Below are 11,153 nucleotides of genomic sequence, written 5' to 3' on the forward strand. Positions count from 1 at the left end.
GTTTTTGGGTTTAATGAAAGAAAAGGGTTTGTAAAGAGCAATGCAGGGGGTGTTCTGTTTTTCTATAGCCATTCATGGACCCATTTTTTAGAGAACTGTAATATCCTCTTGACAGCTTTTTAAATACTAAACGACAAGATGCTTTCGCCCAACTATTAAAACATAGCAGTGGTGATATCATTTACCTATTAACAAACAAAAATATTCTTCCAAGAGACATGTCACTACAACAAAACCGGGTTTTCCCTACAGACAAATCCGTAGGAAAAAGTACCACAATCCGTAGGGAAAGGGCTTTCCCTACGGATTTTAGCTTGCACAACTTCCGTAGTCTAGGTAGGGGTAGGGAAAGCCCTTTCCCTACGGATTTAAAGTTCCATAGGGATAGGCCACCTTTCCCTACGGAATAATCCAAAGGGAGAGGACTAGATTTCCCCTACGAAAGTTAGTAAAAATAGTAGGCAAAGGCAAATTTTCCCTATGGAATTTCAACATAATCCGAAGGGAAATAATGTTTTCCCCTACGGAGTTTCCAAGCAAAGTAGGGAAAAGTTGCTCTTCCCAACAGAATTTCAAAAAACAGTAGGTAAAAGGTGATTTTACCTACGGAAATTTAGAAATTCCGTAAGAAGAAAGTAGCATATCCCTACAAAATTTCCAAAAATCCGTAGGGAAAAGGTGCTTTTCCTAATAGAATTTCAAAAAATTAATGTGTAAAATGTATTTTTCCCTACAAAATTTTAAAAAATCCGTAAGGACAAGGCGCTTTTTCCTATTGAATATCTAAAAATCAGTAGGTAAAGGTACTTTTCCCTATGAAATTTCCAAAAATCCGTAGGGAAAGGTGCTTTTTAATTTTTTTTAATCCATTAAATAATTATTTCATGTACATTCCACAAACAATTTATATATAAAATCAATATTCCTACAATTATAACATTCATTTCCCCACAACATCATATACAGATATAAAAAAAGTAAACTATTTTATTTGAATAACTTTAAAATCACAGTTCATCAATAACAAATGTCTTGAAATTATCCCCTCAACTAAACTTGACAACATACTACATTGTTCGACATTCATCATTTAATGATTTTACAAAACATCATCTTCATCATCTCCTTGATCCCCATCATTATTTGCGATTTAACAATTTAACCTACAAACACAAAGCATGTATAAATTAATTATATATCAATACACGCATATAAAGTAAATTTATTTCATAAATTTAACTTGCAGTTTAAAACTATCTGTACACTTCCATCTTGTATAAGTGGTCCTATTTTGTAGGTCCCATATTTTTCTTACTTTTCAATGAGGTCCCCTCCTCCTGGGATGCCTGTTGATGAAAAAGCACTTCAACCCATGTCTTTCACAAATGATTAGTAAGCAAGATACATAATGAAAAAACTCTTAAATTAGGCCCAAACAAAATTATGAGTTAAAAACACAGGCGCTTTAAACTTAGAAGTTTTATTTTGATGTCTAAAATTACCATGACTCCATTCAATTTAATCTGTATGGCACATTTAAACTTGCATCAAGAATAGGCTCAGTCACTTAAAAAGATTTCAACAAATGCAATATGCAAACAAGCCAGGGAATATATGCAGTATATATAAGTAGGGGATTTGCTAGGAACCATTGCATAAGGTGTTTTGAGGGGCCGGCTGTTGCATGAGAGAGCAGCCACATAGGCTCAGATTTTTGTCTCATTCACTTAATTCATCTGAGGTGGTGTCTGCTCTCTGTGCAAAAGCCGACCCGCAAAATGCCTTATGCGATGGTCCCTTGCAAATCCCTATACGTAGTGTCGAACTATATGGGCTATATAAATCAAGTTCAACTTATGTCTTCAAGAAAGAAAAACACATGTCCATAGAATGATCCTAACCCTCCAATCTATATAGGGACTGCACATTATGGAAACCTATTTAGATGGAAGGGTTAGTATCATCTTATGGAAATGATTATTGGGGCACAACTTATTTATGTTGTGTTCCAACATAAATAAGTGGTTTAGATCATCCTATGGTATGGAGTAGGTATTAACAAATCCTATCACCCAATTACTTGGAAAAGGTTATGCCACCCTAAATATGAAGGTGGAGTAGGTGGAGTGAAATAGCAGTTCACAAAATTTGGGTGGAGCGAAATAGCAGAATATTTGAAAATTCCCGCTGTCATAAAGTCTACCTTCTTCGAGAAATTCTATCGGAAGCTAAACTGAAGATCAACACCCTCAACTGAAGTGATAGTCCCAGCCTGCAAGCGGAAACAACAGCTACAAATATTGGATACAAATACAATCCCATTGCATCCTTGCCCCGGCCATGCCAGTGGATAAAGCCTGCTCATGGTGAGATAAAGGTAAATTCTGATACTTCTCCAGATGCTGATGGAGGTGGCATTGAAGGAGTGATCAGAGACCATTCTGGAATGGCAATTGCCATGTTCTGGCTGCTAGCAGAAAAAGAGCCAATTTTTGAACTCGAGCTATCTGCAATTCACAAAGGCCTGCTTCTTGCTGAATCTTTAGAGTTATCCAAAGGGTGGACTGAATCAGATTCTAAGCTAGCAATTGACATCATTTTGGGCAGATTATATCCCCCTGGAGAAAAGAGCTGTTGCTGAATCACATTTTGGAAATGAAGAACAGGCTTCAATCATTTCGCTCCCACACTTGGAGGGAAGCCAAGGGAGTGGCCGACATTCGTTCCAAAAGAGAATACCCCACAAAAGGCAGCAATGTTCCTGTTATGGTGTCAACTCTTCCCCTCCTGGAGGTCTTCAAGTCTGATAGAGATGGAGTGACCTACTACAGATTGTAATTTAGCCCTGCTTTGGTAGTTTGCCCATTGTTTCCATTTCTTTTCTTTTATGTTGCTTGTTGCTTGGGAATTTTTCCCTCTGTTTGGCCCTAGTGCCCTCTCACATGTCATTCTTTTTCTTTAATGAATATGGTTGGGGTCTTGCCTAACCCCAGCTTACTCATCAAAAAAAAAAACTTGAATCCTTCCTAAAATGATCATATAACAAATCAATTGGTCAAGTTTCTCAAATAATCAGCAAATTCCTTGAAACCCTTAATAAAATATTTTAAAGCAAATAACATGAAAATATGACATTATATTTACATCTGTGAAACCTACATCTGAAAGCAATGTGAAAAAAAGGAAATGGAAAGAAAGAAACAACCTCAATCTAATTTAAAATCTTTTAACAGAATCTGTCAGAACCCTCCGTAAACTGTCAAAAAGAAAGCTAATTCCCAATATAATTCTTTGATTCTTTGAAACTCAAATGCTTTAATTCTTTACAAGGCTTAACTCTTTTGTAAAGAAGACCAAAAACCCAGTTCAGCAAGAAATTTTCATTAATTTTAGATTATCATCATGATCTTCATCTTCAGAATGCTCATAAGAGACCTTAAAACCCTAGAGAGAGAGGAAGAGAAGAAAAAAGTTAACATCTTACTCAACTCAACTCAACTCAACTAAGCCTTTGTCCCAAACTAGTTGGCATCTTACTGAAACTCTAAAAAATGGGTCCATGAATGGCTATAGAAAAGCAGCACACCCCCTGCATTGCTCTTTACAAACCCTTTTCTTTCATTAAACCCAAAAACAAAACCAAAAATTCCAATAAACCCAAAAAATCCCAACAAACCCTAAAAAACCCAACACTAAAACCCTAGCTTTTTGCAAAAGGGGCATGAATACATGGCAAGGGCTCGAATCCTCCTTGCAAGAACTCAAACCCACCTCGGTAAAAAGCTTCAAAATCTCGTCCAACTCAAACCTACCAAATCTATGCTCGTCTCTTTGGAGAATCTTCAAAAGCCCTTTGAAAAACGGTACCTCACTTGCAGCCTCTTTTCATAATTAATGATAATCCAAGCAGAGAGACAAGCAGTCTAATTAATAATTACAAATCAAAATCCAATCCCCAACAGAAATGGTTTTCTTTTCATAGTTTCTGGATTGGGCTTCAAAAAAAAACTTCTGGAAAAATAGATATTTAAAGGGGAAAATCGTAAAGAAAATAGGGGGGAAAACAAGTCTCAATAATCTAGCTTAAGGTTAGGGATGGGAGAGAGCTAAATGGGTAGGAGAGAGAGAGAGAGAGAGAGAGAGAGAGAGAGAGAGAGAGAGAGAGTCGTACCTGTAGATTCATAACCCTCTTCTTTCTTCGCTATGAAAGGTTGAAGATTCACCTAGAGAAACCTTCTTCTTTGGAGAGAAATTTAGTAGAGAATGAAACTCGGTCGCGAGGGAGAAGAGAGAAAATGGCAAGAGCGCTTTGTTTTAGGTCGAGAGACCTAAAATTGAGAAATCGGTGGGGAAAATATTAGATATATACTTATAGACATATCTAATTAGCCGTAGGGAAAACATACCATATCTCTACGGAGGAATTAACGCCTGTAGGGTAATGGTGTATTTCCCTATGGATTTAAAATCCGTAGGAAAAAAGTAAACTTATCCCGGACACAACTAGAATGGGTAGGGAAAGCCTAGTTTTGTTGTAAACACATTGCAGTGTTGATATCATGTCCCTTGTTATATTGTTCAAGGATTAAGACTTCCTGCATTTCCATATCCTATTGCATCTCCAGAGTTAACACCATCATTCCACCATTATTGTACGCACTCTGTTGACACTCTCGTTATTATAATGACACTCACACCCTTCTCTCTCATCTCTTTTTTTAGCATGAAAATGTCACTAGAAAAATCATATAAATGGGTAGATGGGTCCCTGCTAAAAATATGAATAGTGACAAAAATAAGGTCTTAAGAAAAATAAAGGTGTGCCATTATTAGCTCCAAGAAAATTAGAGAAAACACAAGAAAGACCAATCTAATAGTATTTAACAATCTATTCTTTCAAATTCTCAAAACAATGATGATGCAGTAGTTCATCAAGATGAATGTGGCTACCAGGGATATTGTAATAGCAATGAAAATCCTAAAACAACTTCACACTCCAAACCTTAAAAACTTCTCTATATCAATGGGGAACCAAACACAAGTTCTTACCAAAGCAACATTGCCGACGCCGCCTAGCCAAATTGATGGTACTCATGGAGTGGTTAAGGTGTTTGCAATGTCGATGACAAATCGATATCTAACATCCGTTTTGACAAGCCGCTCCATGGCCGTGTTGACATAGTCCATCGGAATGACCTCGATGTCTGCCGTAATGTTGTGCTTCGCTGCAAAATAGATCATCTCTTGCGCTTCTTTCATTCCGCCTCCGCAACTTCCTGCCACACCTTTCCTTCCTGCCAAAATCAAAATCATTGTCACCGTCTTGTCTGTTGGACCATTATGAAACTTTCATAAATTGTAGACCACACCCATTTACATGGCAATGATCCTCTAAATTTGATCCTCTTGTTCATTGTTTTGAAAGATTAAATGTATAATTATGCTATATCTATATTTATGTTTATATATATATATATATATATATATATATATATATATATATATATATATATATATATATATATATATATATGTATATATAACAACTACAATATTTACTTACCCATAAGTAAAGGAAAAACTGGGAGCTCAAGTGGTCTATCTGGAGCGCCCACCATAATGAGCTTCCCATGAGACTTCAACAAACCAAGCAATGGCATGAGAGGATGAACAGCAGAAACCGTATCAATGATACCATCCATGGTGCCCATGGCAGCCTGCCAAAAAAAAATAAAAATGCAACGAACATCTTATTAGTGAAATTGCACTTCTTAGAAAGATAAAGGCAAACCCATCATTTTTAGGTAAATCTTAAGAGTTGATTTCACCTCCGTCGTGACTAAGGGCACGTTTGGTTACCATGAATTTATTTTCATGATAAATTAGCTTCTCCAAGTGGTGAGGGAGAGTAGGAGAGGGAGAGATACAAGAGGGACAAAGTGAGGGAGGGGAAAGAAAAAGCCAGGAAAACAGGGAAACGAAAATCTCAACCCCCAAATATGATAGACTTTTTCTTTGTTTCTTAGCCCGAAAATCTCAACCCCCAAATATGATAGACTTTCCCTTTGTTTCTTAGCCACTTCCCACTCTCAACTCAGCCGTACAAGTCACTCCTTCTCCCACCCACACTATGCCTCTCTCACCACTTGGAGAAGCTAATTTATCATGAAAAAATATTCATGGTTGCCAGACATGCCCTAAGTGCGTCGGCCAAAATCAGCCAATGGCTGATATTTAAAAAATAGTTTTCACATAGATTAATCTGAATGTGCTGATTTTGGGTGACACACTTAGTCACAACGGAGGGGAAACAGCTTCAAATCTGAACAAGCATTTCCAAGAGAGTGTCTTAATCTTCACACCCAGGAGAAGACTAAATTTAAACCATAACTAAGGGGTAAATTTCACACGGAAACTTTTAAGGGTAAGATAGCCATTTCCTCCTTAGAGAGACCAGGCGAACACAAATAAGAATCCTAACACCATAACAAAATTCTTACCTGCATTTGTGCTGGGTCACTGCTGACCAGGAATGAGTCGGCACCGAGTCGCTCAATTGCTTCCTTCTCCTTGCTAGGAGATGTGCTAATTACTGTCACCTTCACTCCAAATGCCTTAGCGAACTTCACTGCAACGTGTCCGAGCCCACCAAGCCCAACCACTCCCAAATGCTTACCGGCCTCACTCAATCCAAAATATTTTAGTGGGCTGTACACGGTGATCCCGGCGCACAACAGTGGTGCACCCGCATCAAGGGGCATGTTTTCAGGGAAATGGACAACAAAATGCTCATTGATGACTAGCATGTCAGAGTAACCACCATATGTCCTGGTGCCATCGTGGTAAACAGAATTGTAAGTGAGAATCATCTTAGGACAGTAAGTCTCCCAGCCCTTCTCGCAGTTATCGCAACTATGGCACGCCCCAACCATGCCTCCAACACCTCCCTTATCTCCAACCTTGAATTTTGTTACATTACGCCCCACCTCTGTGACTACACCAACAATCTCATGCCTGCCAAAACCACTAATTTTAGCACAATATTCTTGCATTGTTACCAGACAAAGTAGATTCAATCTCATATGTATATGTATTATGTGTGCGAGAACCTCATCGTCAGAATGTGATCTGCTCCACAAATCATAAATCTCTGGATGCTGATTAGTTGATGGTGAAATTCTATTACCAACTTGACATTTCTAACCATCCAAACATAAGCCCACAAGTGGACTGTTACAACAAAAAATGTCTAATAATTAACATTCAACAGACAGAAGTTTATTGATCAGACCACCGTTTTAGAGTTCCTTGAGTGAAACATTAACCCCTCCAAACCCACTCAATATATGCATAAATGTTTAGGATGATATGAACTGTAGTTTCACTTGAGATTATTTTATTTAGGGAATGATATGTTCGCTCCATTTCCTTGTCTGAACCACCCCAATATAGTATAAAATAATACTGAATAAATACACTAAAGAGGGTGGACCTGGGAAAAATTGGAGCCAATGTATAATTTCGGGTTGCCACATAGATAAACTCTGAATATAAGAACAAACGAAAAAGATAACGGCGTTAAGGCAACATACCCTGGAAGGACAGGATAGACAGAACCTCCCCAGTCGTTCTTGACGGTGTGAAGGTCCGTATGACAAATTCCGCAGTAGAGAATCTTAAGGGTTACGTCAAATATTAAATAGAGTCTTTAAATTTTATATTAAAAGTGATATTCACATCCCTTTGTTTTTATAGCATAACCCCTCTCTCCTTTCAGGAGACAACCTGAATGGGAAATTTTTCAAAAATAAAGTCCAAAGGCCAAAAATTTTCCAAGAACAGAAAAATGACATGCAAAAAGCCAATATAATATTAGGGGTTTCCTTAAATATATTTATAACATAAGGTTTTCGAAAAGAAACAAAGAGGAAGTCTAAAATGAAGGGAGCCCTTGCAAACAAGAGGTGAAAGGGCTCCCCCATTGAGGGCACATCACCATCATGTTTGACTTTTCAGCCATTATTAATGCATGATGGTGATGTGTAGCCAATAGGAAAGCCCTTTCCCCTCTTTTTTGCAAGGGCTCCCTTCGGTCTAGAATTCCTCATAAACAAAATTTGACCCATTTAGAGAAATTAACCAACATAACCTACTAGGTATCAGATTATAGTATGAAACGCTTAAAAAATAGGGATTTGCTAGGCAATTTCGCGGAAAGAAATTTCGCAGCTGGCTTTTGCATGTGAGAACAGGTCCCAAAAAAAAATATTAATAGGGAAATGTTATTAGCAGCATAGGATGATCCAAACTGTCTATTAGATGGGCCACAGCCTAAATAGTTTGTGCCTCAAAAATCATTTCCATAGGTGAATATAGAACCCTCCTTTTTTTTTCATCTAAAAATCAGTATCAAATGAAGAAAAATCTGATGAGAATATTAGACATAAAACATAGCCTAGTTTGAGGGAACTTCAAACTATATGCCTTCTAGAAAACTGAAATGGAGAGAGGATTCCAGATGTATCTCTTGCTGCCCAACCAAATGCCTTCTGTGGGTGTTCTGTTTCTGGGGATTTGGCCATTTTCTTTGTTCTTTTTCTCAGACAAATAGAGAGAGGGAGAGAGGTGTGGATCTCTTTAACGATGAGAAGTCTATATATACAGAGAGAGGGGTATAAGGTAGGGACGTAATCAGTGACATGAGGTCTTAGTGTAGACTAAGTCAATTTTGGCTATCGAATGAGACCAAGAGAACAGAGACAATTCCAGCCCACGTGTGCTACAGACCAAGAGAACAAAAGACAAGACCAATCGCTACTTATAATATCTAAGGAAAAGTTAAAACACAAATGTTCCAGGAAAATTAATGTTTCAGAAGATTATAAACATTAATATTTATTAATAGAAGGGAATTGCTAGGGTCCATCACAAAAGGCATTTCGCGGCTGCTTTGTCGCAAGCATGGTTTTAAATTTCGACCGAAATCCGAATTTCGGTGGAGACCGAAACCGAAATTTCCCGAAATTCCATTTTTCGCCATTTACGAAATTTCAGTAATTTCTATCCGAAACTTCTATTAAATGCAATTATTTATTAAAAAAAAAGTGTTACAAAATTTCAAAATTTAAGAGAAATTTCGAAAAATCGGTTCGGAATTTGGAACTAAATTACAAAATTTCGGACTGAAATTTCAGTTTTCGGTGGAGTCTGAAACGGTTACCGAAACCGAAATTTTAAACCATGGTCATAAGTCAGACCAGCCACCTCGTGAATGCTTTTGTCTCCATTTACGAGGTGGCTGGTCTAACATGTGACAGACCAGCTGCGAAATGCCTTTTGTGATGGACCCTAGCAAATCCCCTAATAGAAATGTACTCGTTTATTAATGTTCCATTTACAGTAAAAATCAATAACCCCTACCAGTTTATTACAATATCATGTTCTGTTTGCTACCGAGAATTGGAATATTAATGCCCCAAGGGAGGTCTATCATCCACTCAGGAGACATAAAAACCCAGTAGGGGAAGGAAGAAAAGGTGGGGTATATCACTTACTTTTTGAAAAAAGAAGCAAAATCCCTTTCTGTTCTGGTACGTAAAAATAAATAAAAATAGAAGCAAAATATGCGGGTCTGATATGGACACAAGCAAAAAATCTAACAACCGACTTAGGTGATGTCCAATTTTTAATAATAAAAATAAGGGTATGATATGGACACAACCATTTTTATTTTTTTTTTAAATAATGGTGCTACTAACTTTGTTTGACACTTTGTTAGTAGCTTTCACTTTTGATTGGGAAAGTGAACTTCACCCACTTTTCCTCTGCTACCACCCCTCTTGTGTATTAATGAATACAACTATTACATGACAAGGGTTGGCTGGGAAAGAAAGGAGGTCTAGTATATCATTCCCTTTTATAGTTTACCAGCAAAAAATCCAGTGCGATGCACGGGCCGACAAACAATTGTACAGACCACATCATAGGTTGTTCTAAACCGTCCATGTGATGGAACACAACATAAATAGGTTGTGCCCGTAAAATAATTTCCATAGGATGATCCTAGCCCTCCAATCTATAGAGGTTTCGATAATTGTTGTTCCTCTTAAGTTGCCTAGAATTCGTCAATATTTTTACAGGTGTCCTGCATTCGTAATATCAAACTTTCCTTAATTTGACCCGCACATAGTGAATAAGGAAAAGTAGTTCCCGATTTCCAACCCGATCCAACCCAATTTGCAATTTCCTCAACCCGACCCAACCTGAGTTCCAATTCTGGTTGGGTTGGATCGGGTTGACCCGATTTGATATGGTACCAATTGTTGACCACCTCAACTCAAGCCGGGTTGTTTTGGATTTTAAGAACCAATAGTGAGTCACCAATAATTAGTTTTTAACTCACAATCGGTTCTCAAAATCCAAACCAAACAGGGACTAACAATTAACAAAGGGAAATGTTATCCGCAGTACTATATTTTGATGATCACACTCCACACTTTATTAAAGTACGGTATGGCCGCACCATAGGATTATCCAAACCGTCCATTGTGGATTGTGGAGACTATTTCAATGTTGAAAAAGAAAAACACATATACAGAACTTCTTCAGATGGAACCCAAATTCGGGTTTCGGGTCAGGTCGGGTTGCCCGACAGCCAAACCCGACCTGACCCGATTTCCAATTCGGGTTCATTTTTCCAAGCCCAACCCAAACCGATTTGCGAAAAAGCTTTACTCAACCCAACCCAAATTCGGGTTGAACCCGACCCGCGTGGGAACATCCAAGTAACAACGATGGTTTCAAATTATATATAGTGCTAACTTAGGGAAGTGATATATTGGCCCTTTGTTTTACTTGGGATCATGCCCTCTAGTGTATTTATGACTACACTTTTATACTAGAGGGGGCGGTCCGAAGTAGAAAAAGCATGAATATATCATTTCCCATAATCTTTTGCCATATGTGTAGGTCCCCATTGGTTTTATTTATCGACGGGCCCATCTTAGCCCCGTTATTTATGGGCAGTGATAAATCGACCCCCATGTGTGTCTCTCTCTCCTCTCGGTTAGGGAGAGAAAGAGGAAAGAGAAAGATACATAAGGGGGTCAATTTAAGATATATGGAGGTCAATTTATCACTCCCCTTATTTATGT

The 11,153-nt window shown here is 37.9% G+C and overlaps 1 protein-coding gene across 1 annotated transcript; it reads right to left on the reverse strand.

The window, feature by feature from the left end:
- Window positions 1–965: 965 nt before the first annotated feature.
- LOC143857869 (putative mannitol dehydrogenase) lies at window positions 966–8,582 on the reverse strand. The gene is made up of 7 exons (XM_077368391.1): window positions 8,485–8,582; window positions 7,593–7,706; window positions 6,501–7,014; window positions 5,564–5,717; window positions 5,050–5,294; window positions 4,172–4,328; window positions 966–3,026 (listed from the first exon to the last, which is right to left on the reverse strand). The coding sequence occupies exons 1-5, from the start codon at window positions 8,580–8,582 to the stop codon at window positions 5,092–5,094; spliced, it is 1,083 nt and encodes a 360-aa protein (XP_077224506.1). The 3' UTR covers window positions 966–3,026; window positions 4,172–4,328; window positions 5,050–5,091.
- Between the last annotated feature and the right edge of the window lie 2,571 nt (window positions 8,583–11,153).

The sequence above is a fragment of the Tasmannia lanceolata genome, unplaced genomic scaffold (assembly GCF_043159265.1).
Source record: "Tasmannia lanceolata isolate RefF3 unplaced genomic scaffold, GAP_Taslan_0.1 ptg000025l, whole genome shotgun sequence".
In the NCBI taxonomy this organism is placed as follows: domain Eukaryota; kingdom Viridiplantae; phylum Streptophyta; class Magnoliopsida; order Canellales; family Winteraceae; genus Tasmannia; species Tasmannia lanceolata.

Bases quoted from the DNA above. Each gene is read 5' to 3' on its own strand.
- LOC143857869 (XM_077368391.1), bottom strand. From the start codon at position 8,582: ATGGCCAAATCCCCAGAAACAGAACACCCACAGAAGGCATTTGGTTGG. The intron at 5,718-6,500 runs GTAAGAATTTTG...TTTTTTTGGCAG, and splicing joins GTGACCCAGCACAAATGCAG to GCTGCCATGGGCACCATGGA. The intron at 5,295-5,563 runs GTAAGTAAATAT...TGATTTTGGCAG, and splicing joins AGTTTTTCCTTTACTTATGG to GAAGGAAAGGTGTGGCAGGA.